General features: G+C 36.5%; 1 protein-coding gene across 2 annotated transcripts in view; it reads right to left on the reverse strand.

Moving 5' to 3' along the window:
* USP53 (ubiquitin specific peptidase 53) overlaps positions 1–27,920 on the reverse strand; it is a 76,446-nt gene that overhangs the window by 30,910 nt on the left and 17,616 nt on the right. For both annotated transcript variants that reach the window (XM_031942622.1, XM_031942623.1), the window contains exons 3-10: positions 17,481–17,573; positions 11,237–11,371; positions 9,392–9,505; positions 9,221–9,303; positions 4,680–4,785; positions 3,925–4,071; positions 1,947–2,096; positions 403–568 (exon numbers count right to left, since the gene is read on the reverse strand). In XM_031942622.1, the coding sequence (XP_031798482.1) occupies positions 403–568; positions 1,947–2,096; positions 3,925–4,071; positions 4,680–4,785; positions 9,221–9,303; positions 9,392–9,505; positions 11,237–11,371; positions 17,481–17,573 (994 nt within the window). The remainder of the gene's footprint in view (positions 1–402; positions 569–1,946; positions 2,097–3,924; positions 4,072–4,679; positions 4,786–9,220; positions 9,304–9,391; positions 9,506–11,236; positions 11,372–17,480; positions 17,574–27,920) is intronic.

The raw sequence follows: 27,920 nt of genomic DNA on the forward strand, positions 1-27,920 counted from the left end.
ACTGAAAACTAACCATTTTCTGGCCATTCTTAAAATTAGCTTTTGCTTTTAGAAGATTAGTCCTCCTCCCCCTTCTCAATATGGCACCATTTTAGCAGAAGGTACAGAGATCCAGTTTCCAGCCCAGTGACCTAACCAATTAGGCAGGGAGTTGGGAGTTTCAGTTTAGTCATGATTTCTGGAGTTATGGATTTCAGATACCTCTGCAATCTCTATGAATTTCTGTTATCTTTTAGTCTTCCATACAATTAAAAAAAAAAAAAAGAATCTGGCTCACAGATTTTCACAATCTTTATTCCCAGTAAATCCATCTGATGACACACTGTCCTTAACCTACCAATCACCTAATGCAATCTGGTCCCCAAATCTGGACACTGATAGTGAAGGCACTGAAAAAATTACCCAAGTCTTCATCAGCAGAGGTTTTATAATAGGACCAGTGGACGACATGTCTAAGAGCATCTTCAGTGGACACAGCTGAACCATCCGGATTTGCATAAAACAGAAGCAATGGCTGAAAATGACATCTCGTGCACTTGGAGACCACGTCTTTCCATTTAGTCCCAACCTAAAAAGGTTTCAAGGTCAATGATCTACAGAACAATCATTAGATGAACTGAGTATTAATGATCCTTTTAAAAGAGGGAAGGGAAGGAGGCCCAGAGAGGTGTCTGACATCCTCATCTTTCCAGGTATAATCATCTGCTACAGGGTCAGTTGTCTAAGGATGAATTCCACAGGGCTGCTAAAATTAAATTATGTCACATCCTATATATATGGAACTTCAGGAGTAGTCAGCCTCAAAATGTGTCAAGGGTACAAAAAGGAAAAGGTTTTTATTTAATTCACAAGGAATTTAGTAGCCTATTTTTCCACTTTAAACTGGATTATTGGTTTAGGGGGGAAAAAAAATCAATAAAAGCCATTAGGAGATTACAGGGCTTTTAGAATTGCCACACCAACAGTAAATCAGCTTCAGTGAATGATGCATACTCAAAACAGTCCATGATTTAAGTCAATTATGTTTTGAATCGTTCCATGATAATAGTCTGATGCTCTCCCTCCCTTTTCCACCTCAGCACAGTGGGAATCCTGTGCTCCTAAAGTCTATGTCAAGGGATGCCATGTTGTGTCAAGAGCTGATCTAGTTTGGTTAGAAACCAAGTCCCATGACTAAACAATTCTGGCTGGCCAAGGTATAACCTAGTATAACTCAAAGGATTCTATATTCCATATCACCAGATATCTGGCCTAGATAGGGAGTGGGAAGTGAGAGGGGCCCCGTGGACTTTTTTTTTTCCTCCAGTAAACTTTCTATCACATGAAAAGATTCAAATATCCAAATTGGCATAAAGAGAATAACCACACAGATAAAATCTTGAATCAGCTGAAGTCATAAAAAGTCATTCTATCAAACAACAAGCCTGTCCCTATGAAGGGATCAATGATAATGTATACAAGGACAAAGCGAGCACTTCTTTCACCAATTAAGATCACAACCTATTCACCGTCATCATGAGTTTCTGGGCACCAGAAGACAGACTTCTGAGATGGTCTTTAATTGTGTCCAGACTCATGTTTAGCAGCTATTTCCACAAAACCCTGCTCATGTCTCTGAATACTTGCAGGTACTCCAAAATATGTGTTGGTTAGTCAATGGACCAAGATTCTGTGTCCAGGATTTGAGGCACACCACCACAGATCCCTTCTTCCCTGAGACATGGAGCACCTTGGTATAATAAAGCTTGGCAGACCAGTGTTTTATATCAGAGAGACTACATGCTTCATAATATATTTTACAAATAGTTAACAAAGAAAAATCTATATCTACAATTCTCCTATAATCCAAAGAGCTTCATGAACTTTTGGAAGCTAGAGTTGACTAAGTTAAAATAGTTTAAGAAAAAGACAGATGGGTCAATCAGCCAGCACAAAAGACCCCTTACCTCTTTCACAGTGGCATCATCAAAGAACACCCACTTGGAACTCTTGGTATGAAAAGCGAAGGCACAGTAATGTCGGCTGGTGTAGCAGATCATGCCAACAAGATGAAGCTCACTAGTCTTGGCATTTTCATCAGTTACCCTATAAAACAACTGTATAAACAGATTATTCATTGGTAACTGTAATTTGATACAATACCAAAATGATTAACACAGTCTTCCTGTATCCCTTCCTTTACTCACCCACTATTGTAGAAACTTCTACCTTCTTTTGTCACCATCAAAATCACTACAAATCTTCCTATCACCAATGTACAATTTACTGTTATTACTCCAGTAGTGAAGATATTACCATTGCTGACTACATTAAACTCAAATATCAAATCTACTAAAACTAATTCCCTCAGGCAGTACTGGTAGATTAGGGAAAATAGTGGACTTGGAATCAAGGGAGACTTGGGTTCAAATACTTTCTTGGAGACTTCCAAGGCTCAGTTTCCTTATGTAAAAAATGTGGAGGTTTGATGCAAATACCTCTAAAGTGTTTTTCAGCTCCAAACCTATGCTACCCAAATCTCTAGTGAAGTAATGAACAAATTTTGAAAAACACAATGAAAACACTGCCCAAACTCCTCATTTTCTAAAACTGTGCTAGACTCTCTGTACTTCCCCTATATTTTTCCACTCACATTACTTGTGAAGACTTTGATCAGTATGATGAAACATAATGAGTTAACCGAAACATGTATTCAGAAATATTTATGACCTCCCTATGTCTGTGAGGCACTTGGTGAAAACTTTATGTATTAGAAACCAGTTAGGTAGAATATAAGTTCCTTACAAGCAGGGGCTATTTTGTTCCGTCTTTGTATTATTGCCATCATTTAGCACAGTGCCTCACATATAACTGAATTTCTGAATGTTTCAGGTCCAATTTTCCAAATTCATATCATAGGACAGCCTTCCAGACAGTGAAAAAAGCAAAGGCACAGGAGAAAAGCCTTACTTCTGACATTTACTGTTTAAATGATCTTAACCTTCACAAGCCTGTTTTCTTTTCTATAAAATGAAAGGGGGTTGGACTAGCTGATCTTGAAGGTCTTTTCCAGTTTTATGTCATGACCCTATATGTTAGGAAAATAATACAGTAGAGAGGAAAAGAGCCTAGATTCCAGCTGGCATTAAATATCCCAATGCTGCCACCTGCCTCCTTCAGGATCTTAGAAGTCAGTCTCCTGAGCCTCAATCCCTTATCATTTTTTTTTTGGCAGAGACAATTGGAGTTAAGTGACTTGCCCAGAGTCACACAGTTAGGAAGTGTTAAGTGTCTGAAGCCAGATTTGAACTCTGTCCCCTTATCTGTAAAATCAAGACAAGGTTAGACTAAATGGTCCATAGTCCCTTCCTATATTGTGTAGTCTGCAATCTTTTATGATTTCCTTCAGGATGGCTCCTTTATATATGCAGACAAATGTAAGAAGGAACCTCAAAGGTCATCCAATCGGATTCAATTCCCTCATTTTATTTCATTTAACTATGAAGAAATTGATCCCAGAGAGGAGTAAATTGACCAAGGTCAAAGTAAACTGAGCAATTATAAATAAAGGAGCCAGAGTTCAAACTTCAGTTACTTGATTCCAAATCCAGCATTCTTTCAATTATAACAAAAAAGTTCTCCTTAAAGACAAAGAAGTTAGATGGAGGAAACAAATCGAAGTGTCAAAAATGAAAATCCCTTTAAAATAACTGAATAGCTCACAATCACAAAGCGGTTCCCTGAAAACAACCCGGAGATACCAAGTGAAAATCATCTCTCTTGCTTTGGGAGACTATAAGAGGTGAAGCTATCTACTGAGGGCCACAAGCTAATGTCAAACCACAGCGCCCATCAACTGCCCAAGTCTCTGCTGCCAAGCCCAGCTCTTACTTTTCATCATGAAGCCTCTGACTTTGGGGAAAAACAAAATATTAATGGAAATACCCCTGGAAGATAAAGGTGTGTAGCCAGATTGCGAACAACTTCCTCAGTCAGATCAGAATGCTCAGAATCCCAAACTAAGCCAATTGTGACGATTTCAGGGCAATTCATTAGAACACGGCGGATTTTTATTTTTTGGCCACAGTTACTCTAGCGGAGAAGAAAAAAAAAAGGGCAAAGTAAAAAAAACAAATGTAAACAGAAGAATTTCATGAACATATTGAATGCTAGGTTTTATTATAAAAAAATTAAGTTCATTTGGGTAATATTTTAGTTAGAAAATTTACTTTTTCTTGCAGGCAAAACCTTGAAATGGTATGGAACTTTATTTTCTAATCCATTTTATATTTTTTCTAATATGTTATATTTCTCATGACTTCTAAATTAATCAAGAATCGATTAATCTCTTAAAAAGTAGCAAAATTTAAGAGTAATAATCAGGCTCTCTACCATAAGATCATGAAAGTTTTCAACAGAATTTGATGATCATATATATTTTATCTTATTCTTAAATTGAATGATATATTTAACATGTATTAGACTACCTGACAGCTATCAGAGGGAGGGGGGGAAGAAGAGGAAAATTTGGAACAAAAGGTTATGCAAGGGTCAAGGTTGGAAAAATTACCCATGCATATGCTTTATAAATAAAAAGCTTTAATAATAATAATAATAATAATAATAAAATTGAATGATAAACTTCAGGAACCAAAAAAGAATGACAGAAATTCAGGCCCATTTTCTCAACTAATACTTACGGGACATTTTCTAAAGTCATCAGTAGTATTTGCAGCTTGCAGTAATTCTGCAAACATTTCAGGCTTTAGGCGTTCATGTCTTTCAATCATTTTTTCCACTTCATTACTGCAAGTAAAAAAAAAAAATATTTTCAAATCTTAACTACAAATTTTTAAAAGACAAAATAATACATTGAGAACCAAGAAAAACTTTGGCTGCAAAAACTAGACTACTTTATTTTTTTCAAAATAGTATTTTGGGTTTTTTTTTCCTCCTAATAACATGTCAAGACAATTTTTAGCCTTCATTTTTACAATATTTTAAGTTCCAAATGTTTTCCCTCACTTGCCTTTTTCCTAAAATGGTAGGCAATTTGATATAACTTATCTGTGTGCTATTATGTAAAATTTCCATTATTAGTCAGTCAAAAAAAAAAGAAAAACAAAAAAAGAATAAAGTAAGTGAAAAGTATATTTCAGTATGTATTCAGAATCCATCAGTTCTTTATCTGGAGGGAGATAGCATTTTCCTTTATGAGTCCTTCGTATTCACTTGTCCCAGATCATTGTGTTACTGTGAAGAGCCGAGTTATGCATAGGTTATCATCCCACAATGCTGCTGATACTCTGTACGATGTTTTCTTGGTTCTGTTCATTTCATTTTGCACAACTCTTTCCAGGTTTTTCTCTACCTATTCATCATCATCCCATCCCTCCATTTGCAATATTTTGCCACCATGGAAAGAGCTGCTATTTTTTGCACATGTTGGTCCTTTTCCCTTTTTCATGATTTCTCTAAGATACAAGACCCAGTAATGGTATTACTGGATCAAAGGGCATGCACAATTTGGCTGCCCTTTGGACACAGTTCCAAAATGCTCTCCAGAATTCACAATGCCACCAACAGTGCACAAGTGTCACAATTTTCCTACATCAATTTCAATAATTATCATTTTCCTTTTTTGTCACATCAGCCAATCTGATAGGTGAGAGATAGGTATCTCAAAAGTGATTTAAAATAATACTTCTTCATGTGGCTATTGATCTGATTTCATTAGATGAAAACTGCCTGTTCATATCCTTTGATCATTATCAACTGGGGAATAGCTTTATAGTCTTATAAATTTGACTCGATTCTCTATATTTTAGAAATGAGGGCTTTAACAGAGATAATTGCTAAAATTATTGTTTCCCTGCTTTTTGCTTTCTTTCTAATCTTGGTTATATTGTTTTGTTTGTACAAGTTTTTTAAATTAACATAACCAAAATTATCTATTTTATACTTTGTAATGTCTCTTGTTTGGTCATGAACCCATAACTCAGGTATTCCTATTTCTTCATGGTCTATGGTATCCTTTTAGTGAAGATGTAGTTTTCTTCATCATCTCTTTTAGTTAGATCTATTTTTGCTTTTTCTTTGTCTGAGATCAGGATTGTCATCCCTGCATTTTTGTACTTTAGCTGAAGCGTAACAGATTCTGCTCCAGTCCTTTACCTTTACTCTGTGTGCATCTCTCTTCCAATTGTTTCTTGTAAACAAGATACTGTAGGATTCTGATTTTTGATCCATTCTGCTATCTCTTCATTTTATGGCAAATTCACTCCATTCATATTCATAGTTATCATAATTATGTGTATTAATTAACACCCTTATTTATGACACCTGCTTTTAAGTAAGGTACAGTAGAAGCATCAGAATACATTAAGAAGGACAAAAGACTGGGTGATAGAAAACTTGCATTCAAATTCCATTTTCACAACAACTAATTAATATTAATGTGATCTACACAACCTCTAAGGGTCTTTTCAGTTCTGTGTTCATTGGCAATTCTCAAGTATTGTCCAGGTAGTCCATAATTAAGACATGATAAAGAATACCTTAAAATAAGAAGGAAAATAATCAAGCAAGGGAGGGAAATTTGCATCAAGTTTCTCTGATAAAAATAAATCTCATTTCTAAGATATTTACAGAATTGATTCAAATGTATACAAATAAGAGACATTCCCCACAGATAAATGGTCAAAGAAAATCAACAAGAAAGCAACTCTGTAAGACTCAAGAAAATAACTTTAAGCTACCAAGAGCTATCTGAAGAAATGTTACAAAGCACTACTAATTACACAAGAGTAAATTAAAGCAATTTTGAGGTTCCATCGTATACTTATCAAACTGACAAAGTCAATCAGACTTTTTCAGAGGAAGGACTAAGGGAAAAGAAGCACAATAATGTACAGATGGTGGGGTTATGAACTGGTCCAGTCATTCTGGATAAAGCAATCTTGGAACTACGTCCCCAAATCTGCAAAATTATGCATATCTACTACTACTAGGCCAAAACCCTAAAAAAAAAAAACATAGAAAAAGGAAAAGGACCCGAAATATTCGTAGAAGTTCTTTAAGAGAGTGCCTGCCCATCATTTGGGGCACAGCTGAACAATATATGGCACATGAATATGATGTAATTTTATTGTGCTGCTAAAAAAAAAAATAATAAAAGGAATGGTTTTAGGAAATCTGGGAAGACTTGTATGAACCAGTACAAAGTGAAGTAAATAGAACCAGGAGAACAATTTACGCTATAACATTATAAAAACAAACAGCTTTGAAAAACTTTAACAATTCTGAACACTGCAATGATCAACCATAAACTCTAAAGAAATGTTACTCACTTCCCAATAGAAGTGGTAGACTAATAAGCAGAATGAGAGGCATCCTTGGACATGATCTATGTGGGAATTTGTTTTGCTTGACTATATTATAAGGGTTTTTTCCTCCTTTTGGGGGGGAGGGGAAGATAAGGTTATGTGTACACAAAAAAAAAACAATCCTACCTACTCTATCCTCATGTTTCTGGACTATCAACTTGAACCTTTTAGCAGTTAAGTGGAATGCAGCTGATTGCTTTTTTTCAGGAAGATTCTACTCCTATATTTTAAAAACCTAGAAGGGCAATCACAACAACATCACTCCTCTAGCTTCAAGCTATAGACTCCTGTAGACCATGTAATTAGAAGTACGACTGTACGTATTCTTTAACACCTCAGAACTCCAACTCTCTAAGACTAGGTTACAAACCAAGTGCCCATCTTTATTGGTGGAGGAAATAAGCACATTAGGATCTCTTTACACTAATGAAAATCAAATATCTGGTACCAAGAATAATGTAAAGACAAAATACACACACACACGACTGCACACTTTATCCACTGGCTTTCACGGGAAAAGGAATTCATGATCTCTATCATTCTCTAGTTTATAGTGAATTCTTGATTCTAAAACATGGCCCTCCTAGTCTTGACATTTGGAATAGTTCTTCTGTCACCCACCTGACAACCACAGTATTAGCTCAGGTGTCACTTGATGAGAGCCCAGATCCACTGAACGATTCTATATGTTATCCATTTCAATTTCTGTTTGAACTGCTTCATTCTATTAAGTGTTTGGTCTCCTGGATAGCTGTTTATGGACTACAATCCAGCCTAAGTAAGATGATTAGTGTATCTGTTCATCACCCTTGCTAAGCATGTTTCTTAAGTGTTAGAACTCAGAGGATCCTATCATTCAATCCCTGGCCTACCTGGCATCTCCCAAACAACAGCCTACCTTAAGAATGTCTGCTGCCTCCTCTTCCCTTTCTATGGAATTTTCTTTCTACTTTAGAAATGATGACACAATCTAATTTATATTTTAATATATTTAACATCTACTGGTCATCTAGGGGAGAGGCTGGGGGGAAGGAGGGGAAAAATTGGAACAAGAGGTTTGGCAATTGTCAATGCTGTAAAGTTACCCATACATATTAAATAAAAGGCTATTAAAAAAAAATGATGACACAGCACAGTGTCAATTCATAAGCACATAATTCATAGATGCTTTTTTCCCCTAAACAGTGCTCCTTGGGTTAAATATTTTTGTCCTAATCTTTATGGCAACTCATCCATTGCAGAGATACAGATGAAAACCAATCCACACTGTATTACATCTCTAATATGTTCTGCATTCTAACCATTCCTCAGTACACAGACTCATCTATATGGCCACGGAGAACCTCGAGTAAGAATCACATCTATTAGCACCCCCCCCGCAAAAAGAGTCCATTTTATATTGATCATAACACATATGCATAACCATAATTGGTTAGCAGCTTAGCTCTTAATTTCATATCTTTTTGAAACCAACAGTCCCCTAAAGGAATAGGGACTATCAATTTTAAGTTTTCCAGGAATGTTCTTGATGTGTTGTTGTTGTTTTTTTTTTTTTTTTTTCCATTTCATGACCTTCTCCCAAAAAAGCATTACCTTCAAGGAAAAAAAATCGTTCCCATCCCCCTCCCTTTCAAAGTCCAGAGAAGGTGCCACTTCATTGGTCATGACAATACCCCTTACCCAGAGTTTCCTCTATTGATGAACTGGCTTAACCCCCCACAAGAATATCATAAACATCAAATGTCAAAAAAATTGTCCCCGATTAGGCTGTAACAGAAATAATATCTGTGGCAACAGAGAGAGAGAGAGAGAGAGAGAGAGAGAGAGAGAATGAGAGATGATGAGCTACTTCTTACCAAAGGGCTGTTGTAGAAATATATCGGACAAACTCTGTAAAGGGCAGAGGATCGGAGGATGCTCCACAGGTTCGGCACACGCACTACAGACAAAAAGTTAGGTGGATTTTTAGTCTATGAGGGTTTGAATAAGGAAATGTCATAATGTCACATAAACTAAAGCAATCCTACCTGTTCATAGAGAGTCATGGCAAACTTCTGGTGAGGAATGCAGGACTTTGAGGTGCACATATCTGAATCTCTACCTGGCACAATATGAAAATGAATCTTCTCAAGGATATTTTCCTAATTTGGTCATAAAAGAAAAAAAAAAGCTTAAGAAAGTCTAATTTTTTGTTGTAAAATAAATTCTTATTAGCCAAGAATTTACTAAAGAGTAACATAATGAAATGTCACCCACAGCATCCAATGAAACAGATACTTTAACAAATCGACTTGCAACTTTCCACTATATGAAAATTAAGAATTAGGGCAGATAAATAGAAAGAGAGAATGCCATTTCCTTTATAAAAGATCCTTTGATTTACAATACCATGTTTTTAAAGATAGGAAACTTATTTTCTACTCCAATACTTTCCTACTGTATTTAAAATCATTTGATCTGAAAAAAAATTACAGCTTATCAGGAATACATCTATTATTTACCAGTAAGTAAAGCATTCCTAAAGATAGCTAATATTGATGACAATGCTCATTTTATTGGGCATTTAAATTCAGAATGTCAAACCTAGTAAAATGTATTCAGAACCCATTAGAATACATCAGATGTGTTAGCAAGGGTTGTTTACTTCTTGGGGAGGTAGGATCTAGGCCCTATTTGGAGGGATGGACTCTGGATAGGTGAAAAGGGAGGGATGTATTTGAGGAAACAGGAAACAGTATAAACAAACACAAAAGTAACAATACAAAAAGTACTGCACCCGTTAACTAACTGGAAACTGGCTAGAGTAGAGAAGTTTATGTCAGGAAAATTACACTGAGGTTGAATCATAAAAGGCCTTAGAGGCCCAGCCAAATTTAAACTTTCTTTGTAGATTCTGGGGAAATACTGCTTTTAGTAAGTAACAATGAAAGTATTATTTTAGGAAAATTAATCTGATATCAGTACTCAAAGATGAAAAACAGGAAGGATAAACTGAAGGCAAAAAGACCAGTTTAAACAACTGCAATAACTCAGGAATAGAGAACTCACCTAAAATAACAACTGTAGAAATAAAGATGGAAAAAGGAAACAAAAAGAAAAAATAACCAATAAGATGTAGTAACAGATTTCATGAAAAGAAAGTAAAATTTTGAGGCTTAAAAAAAAAAAAAAAATCTTTAATCTTTACCAGAACAGAAAGTTATCTAGGGTAATACCAAACTCAAATTGAAAAGATCCTAGCAGGCCACATACTGATTTAGAAAATCTCAAATTAACATAATCTGTGTTGTATTTTTATTTTAATAAACATTTACCAATTACATTTTAATTTGGTTAGCCCTCACTGAGGATCCAAATCTTTGGATCCACACATTATTTCTTATGTCTAATAAATTGTGGAAATATTTAACAAACAAAATTAAAATGCTTACTTAAAAATTTTTTTTGAAAAGACTTTCTTTTAAAAATCTTACTAAATATGTTTTCCATGTTAAAGAAAAAAGTTACATTTCCAGTATAGACACTACTGGCTCTGTTTGCTATTAGGGCAGCTCAGCAAGGTACTTCAGAAACCCCAACCAGATTTTATAGCTTCTATTTTGTCCAACCTGTCAGCTTTTAAGTGTATCTAAACAAACATTTGACTAAGCCCAGGACACCACAAAACTGCCAGCCAGGTCTGGTACTCTTCCATTAGTCCAGCTGTGTTATAAATCTCTTTTTTGCAGCTGCCTTAAAAACTCTGGGAAAACTACCACTTCAGATCCCATATGCAGGCACATGTACTTGAATGTGCTGATGAGCACACATACATGTATATACAAACACCCATACATGTACTTCGACACCAAGAATCTTTGAAGAATACTCACAAAGCACTCAGCAGCATCATCCATAAAGCCAAGCTGAAACCGCTGTTCATCTCTGAAACTCTCCGCCAGGGCATGCCTGATATTATCGGAGGGAAGCGCTTTTTCTCGACTGTGCTGAAACTGTGCAAATATTGTCTGGTCCCCAGTCAGGACAATAAAGAAAAGAACAAAAGATGACTTTAATAACTCACTTTTCATTTTTATATGTCCCCCAGGATCCAGTGAAATCTAAAACTTATTCAGAAAGCCTTCCCAAAGTGGAAACTCATTCTAAACTCTTTATGAACAGCACTATATAATATTAAAACTTAGAACTGTTAAAGTTCAGAGACGCTTTTCTGATAACCATCTGGGCAAGAAGACATAATTCACAGCAGACGAAAAAACACCACCATAAAACCAGCACAAACAAACAAGTGAATGTAGAATAAATATAGTCTATTTGCTAAAACCAAATTAAAAAAAAAAACTTCAAGAAATATCTAACTCTTAAAAAAAAGTCTCTAAAATCTATTACTTCACGAATAAATTAAGAATAATAACTTCTCAAAGGTTCTGATATAAGCCTCATTTCCAAAATATATAGAGAATTGACTCTAATTTATAAGAAATCAAACCATACTCCAATTGGTAAATGGTCAAAGGATATGAACAAAGAATTTTCAGATGAAGAAATTGAAACTATTTCTAGCCATATGAAAAGATGCTCCAAATCATTATTAATCTGGGAAATGCAAATTTAAGACAACTCTGAGATACCACTACACACCTCTCAGATTGGCTAGGATGACAGGAAAAGATAATACTGAATGTTGGAGGGGATGTGGGCTGGGATACTGATGCATTGTTGGTAGAACTGTGAACAGATCCAACCATTCTGGACAGCAATTTGGAACTATGCTTAAAAAGTTATCAAACTGTGCATACCCTTCGATCCAGCAGTGCTACTACTGGGCTTATATCCTTTTTTTTTTTTTAATAGCCTTTTATTTACAGGTTATATGTATGGGTAACTTTACAGCACTGACAATTGCCAAACCTCTTCTTCCAATTTTTCCCCTCCTTCCCCCCATTCCCTCCCCCAGATAGCAGGATGACTAGTAGATGTTAAATATATTAAAATTTAAATTAGATACACAATAAGTATACATGACCAAACCGTTATTTTGCTGTACAAAAAGAATCAGACTCTGAAATATTGTACAATTAGCCTGTGAAGGAAATCCAAAATGCAGGCGGGCAAAAATATAGGGATTGGGAATTCAATGTAATGGTTTTTAGTCACGTCCCAGAATTCTTTCACTGGGCGTAGCTGGTTCAGTTCATTACTGCTCCATTGGAACTGAATTGGTTCATCTCATTGCTGAGAATGGCCAGGTCCATCAGAATTGGTCATCATATAGTATTGTCGTTGAAGTATATAATGATCTCTTGCCCCTGCTCGTTTCACTCAGCATCAGTTCGTGTAAGTCTCTCCAGACCTTTCTGAAATCATCCTGTTGGTCATTTCTTACAGAACAATAATAGTCCATAGTATTCATATACCACAATTTATTCAGCCATTCTCCAATTGATGGGCATCCACTCACAGTTTCCAGTTTCTGGCCACTACAAAGAGGGCTACCACAAACATTCGTTGGGCTTATATCCTAAAGAGATCTTAAAGAAGGGAAAGGGACTTGTACGTGCAAAAATGTTTGTGGCAGCCTTTTTTGTAGTGACTAGAAACTGTAAATTATAAACTTCAACAACAATACTATATGATGATCAATTCTGATGGACATGGCTCTCTCTTCAACAATGAGATGAACCACATCAGTTCCATTTGTTCAATAATGAAGAGAACCAGCCACATCTAGTTAAAGAACTATGGGAAATGAGTATGAACCACAACATAGCATTTCCACTCCCTCTGGTTTTGTCTGCTTGCACTTCTGATTTCCTTCTCAGGTTATTTTTAATCTTATTTCCAAGTCCGATTTTTCTTGTGCAGCAATACATATATTGTATTTAACATATACTTTAACATATTTAACATGTATGGGTCTACCTGACATCTAGGGGAGAGGTGGGGAGAAGAGAGGAAAAAATTTGGACGAAAATTATCCATGTATATATTTTGAAAATAAAAAGCTTTAATAAAAAAAATAATAATAACTTCTGCAAAATTCTTATTTTGGAGAAAAAATGTTAACATAATAAAATAGAAATTTCTGGCATAATAACATTAAGAATTGAAACTTCAAAGTATATTTTTCAAAGTAGGTAATAACATATAATAGTTTACAAAGTGTTTTCCCAGATTGTGGCCCGAAGTAGCAGATGTTCATGGGAAATTGTAGGCAACTGGGGTAGTGGTGGGGAAAAACAGGGGAGCAGAGGTTAAGAAGAGAAGATGGAAGAACTTCTCTTGAAGCAAAAAAAAAAACAAAAACACACCCAATGACCTGGGCTTCCAAGGCTGACTTTGCACACATACACACCTCCTAAATATAGATGATATGAGTTAACAGTAAGACAGCAGGAACATTTTAGCCACTGCTTTAAGCCACTTTCCTCTCTCCCTCTCCCTCCCTTCTCCTGGAAGCAGAGGCTCACATCATGAAGTCAGATTTCCCCTAAAAAATAAAAAATAAAACCCCAAAAGCTTAAGCTTTTGATCCCCTTTCCCTTTAGTACTATACTCCCAGAAATAGTCAATATTTACTAGACTCCTCAAATTCTTACAAGCTGCCCATCATCCTCAGATCTCTCCTAAAACTGATCTCCCCAAAGTCATGAATGATATTTCTTCTATCCTTCACGAAGTCTAAAGGCCTCTTCTCATTCTTTAGCCTCCCTGCCCTTCCTGCAATGTTGCATGGATACCCTCTACCCCTCTCATGATTTCTTCCTTATGACTTTTCTTGATTCCTTTTCCTCCTTCCACCTTAAATTCTGTACTGGGTCCTCTTCTGTCTCTCCCTTATGACTCCATCCCTTGTTCAAGGTTTCAATAAACACTTCTAAGGAGATGATTCCACTGTCACCTTTCTTCAGAGCTTTCTTCCAACTGCTTGCTGACTCTCTGGATCTAGTTTGACTACCATCTCAAACTCTACATGTTGAAAATCAAACTTACTATCTTCCCACACTTGCAGGGATTCAAGGATTGCCTCCCACAGACAGCTCAGAAGCCTCTCTCTCTCCTCCTCCCTTTTCTCCTTCACCTTCTACTAATTGGTCAATCCTTATTAACTCTTACCTTTGCCAGATCATGGATGCCATTCGTCTTTCCCAATTTCACAATATTTCTCCAATTCAAGCACCTGTCACCTTGCACTTGAACTCCTTGCAGTGACCTTATAACCATTATTCTTTTCACCAAGAGTGGGGACTAATATTCTTCATATACCACCGTTACTTTAATCCTATCCTTCCCCAGTACAAAAACATGAAGACTTCCAAATACTTCCAAAATTAACTATGACCTCCTTGGTCTGGAATTAAAGGTTCTCTACAGTCTCACTCCAACTCACATCTCCCATTTTATTTCTCACTTCTCCAATTCAGTTAGTCCAACTGGACTGACAGCCATTCCTGTTTTCCCCATTCCTATTGCCTTATCCTTTTCCATTCCATTATCTATACCTGAAAAGCGATCTTCTTCAAACCTGCATGTTGGAATGCTTATATTCACCCATTTATTCCAGTGTTAAATGATCATTATTTGCAACATATTATGCAGGTCCTGGAGTTACCCATAAAGAAGAAAAATCAAATATGATGGCTAAAGCTTTCAAGGCCCAAGCTACTACGTTCCTTTCCCTGGTAAAATCTTTTTTGTAGCCAAGAAAGGCCCCTGCTTTTAAAAATTGCTTCTGGTCTTTTGTTTCATCTAGTCCTTCCCACTATCACAATCATTATAACAACTGGTACATATATATATGTGATCTTATTCATTTTCACAGATGCCTGATAAATGCCTGATGAACAGTCCATGTTTAATAAATATTTGTGGTTTGACTTTATTCTATTAGGAGATAAGGACTCTATAAGGAGAGTAAGGACTTATTTTCTCTTAAGAAATAAAAGTGCACTGAGGACAGGCCTTTGAGAAAGTTGAATTTCAAGAAAGATCGGGACTTTTACTGGATAGAATTCTATTTAGGAAATTATCTTCTCCTAGTACTATCAACTAACAAAAGGCTACAGAGAGCTTTGTGAACCCTATTCTCCAAATTCTCTAACTGGGCTCTCAAAGGCTGTGCTAAAAAGCCCCAGCCCTGGCAGGTGCTCACAAGCTGGGAGGCTAGAGTCCTGGCCCGGTGATGGAAGGGAAGAGCAGATGGATGGTTACTATCTGAAGGCCAGTCTGATTTTTGAAGTCATAGCCACTCTAGAAGACCAGCTCCTGAATCACCAATGGTAAGGGGGAATATGCAAAATCACAGAGCCTTCAAGGACTGAAATGGTGGTGAGTGTTGCTAACATAATTTTGTGACTAATTAAACTATTCATTAAACTATTTTAAAACATACTCACTTATTTGAGTATTTGACTTTTCAGAAACAGCATCCAGTATTTGAAACAGAAGCAGTTTCAAAATGGTATCTCTTTCAAGATTTTCATCAGAACATAAAGATGAATCAGTTTCTACAATTTCAAGTAACTCAAATATTCAACATTTAATGAATATATATCCAATATTCAGCATTAACTGGGTATAAAACTAGATTTTATTTATTTTTTAAAAATTAACAACCATCAATTGATTTAGTCAGGTTAAAGTCAGTAGTATAGGCCAAGTCAAAAAAAGCTTTAAGAGCCAAATAGAGGATTTGATCTAAAGGTGAGAGGGCCCCTTTGGAATTTACTGTATAAACAGGGGGATGACATGGTTAGACTTACTTCAGGAAGCTCACTACGGCAGCTGAGTGGAAGAGGGCCTAGAGTAAGAAGAGGCTTGAGGCAGAGAAACACCCCAAGTAGCTACTGCCACAGTCCAGATATAAGATGATACCAGAGTGTGGGCAGTGTGAGAAAGCAAAGAAAAGGGGATATTTCTGAAAGAGGATCATGAAACTATAGAAAAGAAAGGACTTAGCAATAGATTAGATTTGTGGGGTATGAGAATGAGGAGTCAAGGATGACCCCAAGGATATGATTCTGAGGGTCTAAAAAGATGGCAGTGTCCTTGATAGTGATAAAGAAGCTCAGAAGGGAAGGTTTGGGGGCAGAGGGGAGGACTTTGAAAATGCTAAGTCTGATTTGCCTACTCTTTGAAATATCCATTTGCCAATTAGTAAGGATACCTACTACCTCTATTTCTGTGACCTCCTTAAGGACAGGGATTGTCTACTGCCTTTCTTTGTAGACCCATGGCTTAGAACAGGACCTAACACATAGGTGCTTAATAAATGCTTGCTGACTAGAACAGGAGTTTGGAGGGTGAACAAGTAGATCTGGGAATCATTTGTACAGAAATGAAAACTGAACTCATGAGATTTATGAGATTACCTAGTGGGATAGTGAGCCAGAGAGTGCCCAGGACAAAGTCTTGGGGACAACCATAATTAGTAATCATGCTCTGAAGATGCAGCAAAAGAGATGAGAAGAGCAATGAGACAAGTAAAAGAAACAGGAGAGATCAGTGTCCCAAAAACCTAAAGAGGACAGTCTCAGGGCCTGACAAGATTAAGAAATATCATAATTGAATAAAGGCCATTAGATATGGCAATTAAGAAATCACTGGGAACTTAGTTTCAACAGAATAATGAGGTCAGAAGCCAAAGTAAAGAGAATTTGAATGGTTTAAAATCAATTATCGAGCTAGTAATGCCTCTGATAATTTCAACTGTATATGATGGGGGGAGGCAAGAGGAAGAACAATCATAATACAGGACATACATTTTTTGGCTGTTTATCAAAAGAAAATAGAATTCTACCTCTAAGAATTCTAGTCTTGAATTGTTATCATCATAAGTTTAAAATGAAAATTAATAATTTCTTGCTTCAAAATTACTTAAAATACCTTAAAATTCCCCTGATATGTCAATTTCTGTTACCTTATCATTTGCAGTTACTTTTATTTAAGAACTAAGAGTGTCCATTCAACCTGAATAAAACACAGATTCCTAAAAATTTAAACAAAGACAAAATGGCTTAATAGACATGTTAAGAACTCTATACAAACCTGTAATTTCCTACAAAATCTGAATAATGATCACTTAAGCTCCACTTTCGTAAGTATTATTGAATTTACCTTTAAAGCACAAAATATGCAGGCATCTCCCTGACAAACATGTCCAGACAGAATGCGTAAACTCCGGCGAAATATATCCAATTGCCATAAAACCTAAAAGAAAAAAAAGTCAGATATTAAGAAAAAGAATCTAAAAGGCACTTTTTGACAAAGAATTGGCTTGAATTTGAGTATTTTATCCTTTACAAAATCATTTATTCTTTGTTATCTTTATCATCAATAAAAACATATAGGACAATTCATAGCAATAGCCTGGTGGGAGGTAGTTCTGTGCACTGGGACCTGCCTACCTGCAGGTACCTGTAACTGAGTAGATTAGAGTATGTAGGATTTGTGTTCTGGTGGGCAGTAACCAACTCATGAACACATGAGTGGCTGGGCAAAAGTATTTTGTGGTGCCTTTTATATGGGAGGCACTGCATCTGTCTAAATGGGTAAATTAAATTTAAAGCATCAAGGAAGAAGATGCTTGCCTAGGAAATACAATTCTGGATCATTAGCAGAGTGCTTTTAGATGAATTTTTTGGCCACAGAAACTCAAAAAGACCCTCTTCTTCTATCATGGACTCTGTGATAAGCTGGGATTCTCCATCAATAGAAGGAGTTAACAGCTCTATCAACTGAAATCACAGATCACTCCTATAAGGAGAATCAAGAAGCTTAAGTTTACTGAAATCATTTTTACTTTTCCCCAGATTAGCATAAAATCAGATACAGATTACTGAAAAGCATTATTAAGAATGCAACTGTTGACTGTGTGGAACATCTTATGAGTAGAAATTAGAAGATGTTTATAGTCATTAAAAACTAAGAAAATAAGTAAATGAAGGCTACTCAAGTTAAGGTGTCTGATATGAAGAAAAGGTACCTAGCAAAGACATACGGGAAAAGATTACAAATGGTCAAATTATTTTAATTTTTGGAAGGAAATATAATTTAAACTAATGCCATACCAAACAAATTCTGCAAGAAAAAGGGAGCAGTGCTGTGGCCTAAAAGTAAAGGAAAAGTCCCCTTCAAGTACAAAACTCTACACCAGGGGTCCTCAAACTACACCCGCGGCCCAGATTTGGCAGCTGAGGACGATTATCCCCCTTCACCCAGGGCTATGAAGTTTCTTTATTTAAAGGCCCACAAAGTTTTTGTTTTTACTATAGCCCGGCCCTCCAACAGTCTGAGGGACAGTGAACTGGCCCCCTATTTAAAAAGTTTGAGAACCCCTGTTCTACACTAACTAGTACCCAGATTGACTAGTACTGACTTAGAAAACAGTAAATGCCAGACTATCAGGAGGAATGCTGGAGAAGATGAGATGCAGCAGGCAAAAAATAATAGGAATCCTGGGTACCTCTCTGGTTTTTGCTGAGAGAAAAAGTGTTAAGTGTACATGCTAAAGTCCTTCTAAAACCTGGGCACAATCATCTTAATAAGTATCATATTGCTTTTAAAGTAATTTTTTTTAAAGCCTCAAATTCTCCTTATTACTTCTGTGGACTTTTAACTGACATTATGAACAAGTTGTTAATATTCAGTTGTTTCTGACTCTTCATAATCCCATCTGAGATTTTCTGGAGATATTGGAGTGGTTTACCATATTCTTCTCCAACTCATTTGACAGATAAGGAAACTGAGGAAAACAGTAAATTGATTTATCCCACAGCTAGTACTACAATGAAACTTAGATAATGAAATAAGCTAACCAGTTAACAGCTCAAAAAAATTTTCTGAGTAGCATAAGGGTCACCAGCATTTTCAGCTGGGAGACAAGGAGTTTGGGTTTGTAGTAAGTGTTTCTACCAGATTTCCTGCCACAGTGGGTCTGAAGCATTTTTGAATTTTGTCCCAGAATATATATAGAATAGCAAATTCAGAAATCATTTCCCCAGCATTAGTAAAGGGAAGTGATGGATTTGAGATATTTCCTAAAGACTAGTGAAGCCAATTAATTATTCTACTATCCAACATTCAAAGAGCACAGTTCTCTTGCTCCCCTACCTCCCAAGCTTTCCTTTGTCAGTGGCCTCTCCTCATTGCCCATGTTATTCTACTGCTACATAGTGCAGAATGCACACAAAACATTTGAAAATAGTCATGCAAATATCAAGACTTCTCAGATAAATTAATACTACTTAAGTTAAAATAATAAGTAAATTTAAAATAAATTAAGTCCAGTTTTTCTTATTAACCTTTCACATTCATTGCCAAGTTTTATGAGCGTGCTTTCCTATCCTGTCCACACATCATCTCTTCTCCACTCACACGTGGTCACTCTAGTTTGGGCGGCATTCATCACCCTCATACTGTAAACCAGCCAACCAACTGGTCTCCCTAATCTAAGGCTTATCTCCACACAGTTGCCAAAGGAATATTCCAGAAGGCAAAAGTCTAATTAACCATAACACTTCTCAATCCTAAATCTTCAATGGTTAACTATTACTCCTAAAATAAAATGTATCAATGATTATCTGTCACTCCTAAGATAAAATGTAAAAGTCCTCAGTCAGGAACTTAATTACCCCCACCACAGTTAGACTCCAACTCCCAGATCACTTTCCTTTACATGAATTTCCTTCCAGCCAAAAGGGCCTATTTGCTATTTGCTAAATCCATCATTCCATCCCTATCTCCATGCCCTTCCTACATTTCATGCCAAGAATGTATGCTACTCCCCCTCACAGATCTCTACCTTTCCCAAGATTTAGCTGCCTTCCTCAAAAATTCAACTTTGGGCATTTAGTCAGAAAATGGTATAGGTATAGTTTACCTAGCTTTTAGGGAAGCATCTACTAAAGCTTTTCCTATCATTTCTTGGGGGGAAAACTGGAGAGATTAGGGCTTAGAATAGGGTAGGTGAAAATAGAGTAAAGTAGACTTGCCACTGTTTGAATGACTAGTTTCAAGAATTAATGAGAAGTGACACCAAAGACTGGGAAGAAAGTCTAGAGGGCATGCTCATCAAAACTGCAGATGACAAAAGGGGTAGTTTAACAGACTCAAAGAGTTAAAGATTCCAAAGTCAACAGAGTAGGCCCAGGTCAGAAGTACCTTTAGGGATTTCTGCGGTTTAACATTTTATCAAAGATTTGGAAGAAGGCCTTGAAAGCATGCTCATCAAATCTGTAAAAGACATAAGGGAGGGATAGCTAACACTAAGATACCTTTCAAAAAGATCTAGCAAAGCTAGAGCACTGGAGGTAAATTCAAGAATAAATGTTGCCTGTTTAGATCCCAAAAATTAACTTCACAGGTAAGATAGGAGAGCTATCACTAAACAATTGTTTGAAAAAGGTCTGGGGGTTTCAGTGACTACAATTAAGTTTCTTTGATAAAGGTCTAATTTCCATGTTATATAAGGAACTCATTCATATCTAAAAATAAGGCTGTTCCCCACAGATAAAGGGATAAAGAAACAGCACACAGGGAAAGAAACCCAAGCTATCCATAGCCAAAAGAAAACATTGCTCTAAATGACGAATAAGTAGAGAAATGCAAATTAGAGAAATTCTGAAATTCCACCTCCCACTAATCACACTGAAAGATGCAAAAAAAGTAAAACAACAACTATCAGAGAGGCTGTAAGATAAGGGTACAATGATGCACAGTCAATGGACTCAGGAAAGAATTCAACCATTTTGGAAATTGTTAAAGCTGGGCTCAAACCCTAAAATGATCAAAGAAACAGGAAAAAGTATTTTACATATAAAAATACTAATAAAGAAAATACTCTAGAAACTAAAGGTAAACCAATCAATTGATAATGGCTTGATAATTTTGGTAAATTAATATAATAAAGAATTTCTGTGGCATAAGATTTGTATGAAAAGAAAGAAAAATTTGTGCTATGTCAATATTTTTTAAAAAGTAATTATTAGAAGACTTTTATAAACTGAAATGTGCAGAACCAGGGGAAAAATGAATACCCTAAGAGTACTATAAAGATAAGTAACTTTGAAAGCCCTAAGAAGTGCCTGATGCCAGAGGATGAATGATCAAATGTATTACCTATCCATCTCCAAATCAATAGGTCAAGATACATTTAGGGCTCAGAATCTCTCCCTCACTGACATACACGCGCATACACACACCCGTTACTTGACTGCATACACTTGTCATGTTTTTCTTTCCTCTTTTTCCCCCCATAGGGGGAAAGTGGGGAAGTGGGAGGGAGAGCAAATAGATTTTTTATTTTTTTAATATGATGCTAATAGGTGGTAATAACTGTAGAATTTTGTATATTTTCAGATGGGGTTGTTGTCATATTGTTAGTGTTACTTAACTGTAATACTTTGGCAATTGGGGTTAAGTGACTTGCCCAGAGTCACATAGCTAGTAAGTGTTAAGTGTCTGAGACTAGATTTGAACTTGGGTCCTCCTGACTTGAGGGTTAGTGCTCTATCTACTGTGCTGCCTAGCTGCCCCTCCTTGGAAGTTTTAAAGTAGAAGATGAATGACCACAGAAATATCCTCCACTATGTTAGTTCTGATATTTTCTCACTTAAGTATGTTTTGTTAATACTGATGCTCCACACTCTCACCCCTTTTTTCTTTCCCTATGCAGGCTTTCCGTGTGTTACAAAGAGAATTCTGCTTTCAGACAGGTTGTCTTTAGATAGGACTTCTATTAGATGATTAATGAGAGCTTTCAAATTCTATAGAGTTGTGACTGAGAGATGATTTAAATCCAGCCATCTGTGTTTAAAATTCTTGCCACCTGTGTGATCTCATATCATCAGTTTCTTCCTCTGTAAAATGAGAGTACTGGATGGACTAGATGATGTTAAGGTTACCTCCAGCCTTAAATGCTAATAATGTCCTATGAAGTCATATCAGATATTCAACACTAAAGCAAATAAATCAATATTAAAAAAATAAGGAAAACTGAGCAGTTTAAGGAGATTCATTCACTAGTGAATAAATATTGGGTCTACAATACAGATATACCATCTGCACAGGCAGTCTCTGCAGGAAACACAGGATAGGAAGACAAGCCCCAAATACAAAAAAGTGAAACAACATGCCTCAAGTATATCCTGATGTCTCATCTTCTCTTAATAAGGTTGTCTCTGACAGAGCCAGTTAAGAAGCTACAAAAGACTCAAGAATGAGTCCACAATAGTGTGCCTTATCTGAGACCCAATAGATCCAGGTCAGAGGCTTACCGCCTACAACTGGCCACAGGCTAGTGTAATACTGAGGTATGAGGCATTATTTAATACTATCTATTGTGCTAACTAATTTTCATTGTGCATGGGTGATCACAGCAAATATGTAGCAGCCTATTTGTGTTTACTCATCACCTCTCCACTGTACTTTGGATCACCCCAAACTTTGGTTCTTTGAAAGCTCTGTTGATCTATGATTCAGGGTCTTACCTTGTCTAGAGTATACCTGTTTTTTAAATATGGCTTGGCTTGTGAGGGCTCAGTACATTTTCCCAAATGTAAACATGCTTACTTATCCTTTTCTTCTTTATTAATTCTGAACCAAATCAAGGTCTTTCTATAGGATCTGTTCCATATACATATAATAAGATATTATCTTAATGGATTAAGCATTCAATAGTATATCAGTCTGGACAAAAGGCATTTTCCATACATTAGGATTTTATACACACACACACACACACACACACATGGATTGCTTAAGTTTATCTTTCAAGTAATCTTAGTTGTCATAGAAGAAATCCTGTAATGTTTCAGGGCCATTGCTATCAACACAGTATCACTTTATATAAATGCATATGGAAGACTGACCATCTCTATGGAATCCCTTTTAGACCCTACACAAATAAACTCCATGAAACCATCTTTGGGGAAAGTGTGTATGCCTACATGTGTGGGTATATATATATATATATATATATATATATATATATATATGTATAAATATACATATACAATAACAATGTGATTCATGATCTTTCCTATTTCCTAGGTCTTTCTCTCCCAGAGAGTTTAATCAAACAATTCCTCCCCTTCACTGCTTTCATTATTGGGCCACCCACAGCCCAGATTCCCTTCACATGCATGTCTTTAATCTGGTTTAGCTGCTCTTCTTAACCCATGGAAATTTTATCATCACTCATTGGAGGCTAAGGAGATAGAGGGTACCAAATGCTAAGGTTCCACAGTCACCGATTGTAAAAACTGATTACACACATGCTAACAACTCTTGTTCCCTTTTTCGTCCAAGAACAAGGATAATCAAGCTCCCTTTTCTCTCACACCAAATTCTCTAGAGACTGGTTCCCACTGCTACTGTTTACTTTTTTTTTTTTTGGCTACTGTTTACTTTTATAAAATGATACTACTGGTAACTTTTTGCCATTCTCCTCTGTCATATTTTACAAATGTGTTTATTTTCCAAATCATGTTGTCCTTGACTGCTAGCTCTCTGCTTGACAAAGAAAATAAACATTTGATGACAAAAACAATTTCTGGGTTATCTTGTTGCAACTATTTTTCATCACTTCTATGGTAAATGATGATCATCAAGGCCAATATTTCTGTCTTTCTATATTTTCCACTTTCAGCATTGATGACCAGGATGGGTCAAGCTGGAAAACTGCAATAATCATAGGTGCTATCTTTTGTCCTTTTTCTCTAACTGGATGCTATTTTAGATCTTTGCTCTAATGGAGCATCTCCAGACAATTGATTCTGATCAAGACAAGCAATTTAATATTGATTAAATTTATTAAATAACTAATATTTATTAAATATTTATTATGTGCCAGAAGTGCTGGAGATACCAATGCAAATAAAAAGACCCATCTCTAATAGGGGAAATCCTAAAGGGCAAAAAGATCTAAATGAAAGTGGGGAAAGTAAAGTGGGAGAAATGCTCAGAACAGGGGTAGGAGAACAAAAATGAATCAGCCTGGGCCTTTCCCCACAAAAGAGAGGTTTCCAATGGGACAGGGGAACTACATGGCAAAGGGGTGTTCCACTGTGGGAAGCCTGCAGGGGTGGGTAGATTTTCCAGAGTGAAGAGGTCCTAGACACTGAGGGAGGCTGAAGACATGACTGAAACTGAGACAAAGTGATATTGAAATCTGCAAAGTGATAAAGTACAGCCAGGAGGGGAATAGAGGCTGGCTAGCTTGGGTCCTTCCCCAAATTGAGTCCTGAGGAGAAACCCACTAAAAATATGAAGGGGTTTGCATAGTGGAAGGATATTCTACTATGAGCAGGCTGTGAATACATGTATTTCTAGGGTAAGAAGATTCCCAAGTAACACACACCCCCCAACCACGAAAAAAAAAAATCTTCCAGAAGACTAGGTATTAAATCCCTCAATTTCTTTTTTTGTTCCAATTTTTCCCCTCCTTCCCCCCATCCCCTCACCCAGATGGCAGGTAGACTAACACATGTTAAATACATACACTGTTTTTTCAAAGAGATTAGCAACTTCATTATATTTCCTTGTTTGCTTCTTCAGCATTCACATTCTACCAATGGAACAGCACAGGAATAGCCTATTTTCATAGATATAAGCAAAAGTTGCCAAAAAAAAGGGGGGGGGGCTCTTCCTATTTAATGGTTGTTTTTCAGTAGTCAGATTCATGAATCACTGCTGCAAAGTTTACCCATAACTAAATTTGGAAATGGGGATTGGGGGGAAGAAATAGGTATCCTCTGAAGTGTTTCTTAATATATTCATTACTAAATGAACACTATATGTTGGGGTCCAGCTGAAACATTCCATTTCTCATTTATTTATATCCCACATGATGGGAAGTACAGGGAACAGGACAGAAACAGCAGCTGAAGCAGTAGGAAACATAAGGGGTGATCTCTACTGTCGTACAAGAGTGTGCGTGTACACACACACACACACCTGCCACCAAATGCAAAGCAAAGCAAAGCAGCACCCACTGTGTGCCACACATTAGGAATACAAGAACAAAAATGAAAAGCCCTGCACTCAAGGAATTAATCAAGGTATGACTTTCAAGAGAATAGATGAGACTGTCTCTCCATTTCTGTCCTGAGCACCCAGCACAATTTCACTAAAGAGAAACATGTACATATGTAATACAAGATAATTTGAAAGAGGGGCAGTCTCAATTAAAATTGTAGTAAACTGAGATAAGATTCAGTAAGTAATTAATTGGGTCAATGGCCTCTCTGGATGGGAAAGAAGTTGTTTTAAAAGACCCTGCTAGTTTTTACTTAATCAGAAAGATAATGGAGCAAAATCTCCAGCAACATAGGTAAAATCTTCTGGTTGGTCATCAATGGCATACAGTCAGAATGGAGATTATAGATTTACATCATTACACCTTCCCTTCTGAAATCCCATTAAACCACCTTGTGATTTGAGTCACAAGACAAAAGTTTCCAGACAATGAGAACTACAATAGTTTAAAGTAGCTAGGTAGCACCACAACAAATATGAGTGCCTAGCCTGGAATCAGGAAGGCTCATCTTGCCGAGTTCAAATTTGGCTTCAAACACTTATAAGCTCTATGATCCTGGTTAAGTCACTCAATCCTGCATACTTCAGTTTCCTCATTGGTTACAAGAGCTGAAGAAGGAAATGGCTTAGCCAAGAAAATCCTGAATAAGGTCAAGAAGAGAACAAAAGAATTTAAATTGAAGATGTCTAATGGCCTTTGTCTAACTGTAACGTGGATATTAAGTGGGGCCACAAAGATAGAGGTAATCACAAAATAAAAGCTTGCATTTACTACAAGGAAAAGTATCACTGCCTTAAGTATCTCCAATAAGTTTCTACTAGTTATGGGGAAATAACACTAAATGTAAGAAAAAGGGCCATTATGCAAAAGGAAGGGGAAGGCAAGAGAAAAAGCATTTATACCAGGCAACGTGCTAAACATTTGAGAAAATGTTTAAATTAAAAAAAAAAAAAACCTTAAAAAAATCAATAAATGTAAGAAAGAATATGACAACCCACTAATAAAAGAAATGCAAATTTAAAAAGAAAAATTTTGACGCTTTACTTTCTACCCAGCAAATTGGCAAAGATAACAAATGATTGGAAATAGTCAATTTTAGAGATGTGAAAAAACAAGGACACAAAAACTTCTGGAACTATGAATTAATTGGTCTAGTTGTTCTAGAAAATAAGTTAGATCGTGCTTAAAAAATAGTGACTATCCATTCTCTTTAAACTAGCTATTTATTCTTAGGTAATTACCCCAAAGAGATTAAAGGGCAGAAAGCTCCCATTTTAGTATCCAGAACTCATCCTATGACAGTCAAGAAAATCAATGCTCTTGGGGAATGGCTAACCAAATTATAATTAGGAGAACATTTTTGTGCCCTCAAGAAAAAATGAATATGAAGATTCAGCAAAGGAGAAGTGCATTTTATGTGAACTAAAGGATAATGAAATAAGGAGATACTAAATACAATGACTACATTGCAAGAAGAAAGAAAGAATAGATGAACCAAGAATCTGTGACTATAATGCCTGATTTGGACACCACTCAGTTTCTGTGAGTTGAGCTGAACTGCTGGTTTTTTCCCCTTTTCCCTTTTTTTTTTTTAATATCTTTTGTTACAATCTTTTTTTTTCCCCCCTAAGGAGAAAAAATGGATAAATTTAGAAATGAAAAAACGTGATATTTTAAAAAGTTATTAATAAAACATTTTGAGTGATGCTTTCAGATTTTTAATTCTTCCTCTAAAAAGACCTTCCACTAGCTTCCTTCAATCAAATTTGAAGCAACCAGTCATACCAAAGCAAAGAGACAGGAAGCAGGCAAATTAATTACACACACATACCCTACCTCCACTTTGATCATCATTTCCTTTCAGATCCTGATGGAGAAAGCCCAGGATCCTGAACCCAATAAACCTTGGGAATAGAAGTATCCCCCAAACCTCAGATCTGCTTCCAGCCTAGTTCCTTTGTCATCATCAAGGGGAAAAACCACTGTGAATAAGGCCACCTGTCTTATCACAACCAGTCATAACCGCTGATCAACTGAGCATAAAAGCCCTGGGAGCAGAGGTAGCCCTTACAGATTTCTGGTGCTGCTTCCAGCTCATTCCTCACAACTATCACAATCATCATCTGGGGAGAAGGCTCCTGAAGACATGACTTTGTGTCTACACAAAGTGCCACACACTGGGCAGGCACCCAGAAGAAGAGATAGGAAACAGTATATAGGCAAACAGCACTTAAATCCAAATTCCCCTCACATCCTAATGGAAACCATATAAAAACTGAGGCCAAGAGCCTGGGAAATAGGCTTCCAGCCCAGGTCCTTGGCCATTGCCCTGGGAAGCAGCAGGTCCTGGGGGTATGCTCCCGGGCTACTGCTTCTGCATGGGATACCATACCAGTTCCAGGAGACCCAGAAAAGAAGGTTTTTGTCACCAGACTATAGCACTGTCCAATGATTCAGTAGCAGAAATGGCTTTGATTTTCAGTGAAAATTGCATAAAAGAAAAGGAAGCACCATCAGCT

The sequence above is a fragment of the Sarcophilus harrisii genome, chromosome 6 (assembly GCF_902635505.1).
Source record: "Sarcophilus harrisii chromosome 6, mSarHar1.11, whole genome shotgun sequence".
In the NCBI taxonomy this organism is placed as follows: domain Eukaryota; kingdom Metazoa; phylum Chordata; class Mammalia; order Dasyuromorphia; family Dasyuridae; genus Sarcophilus; species Sarcophilus harrisii.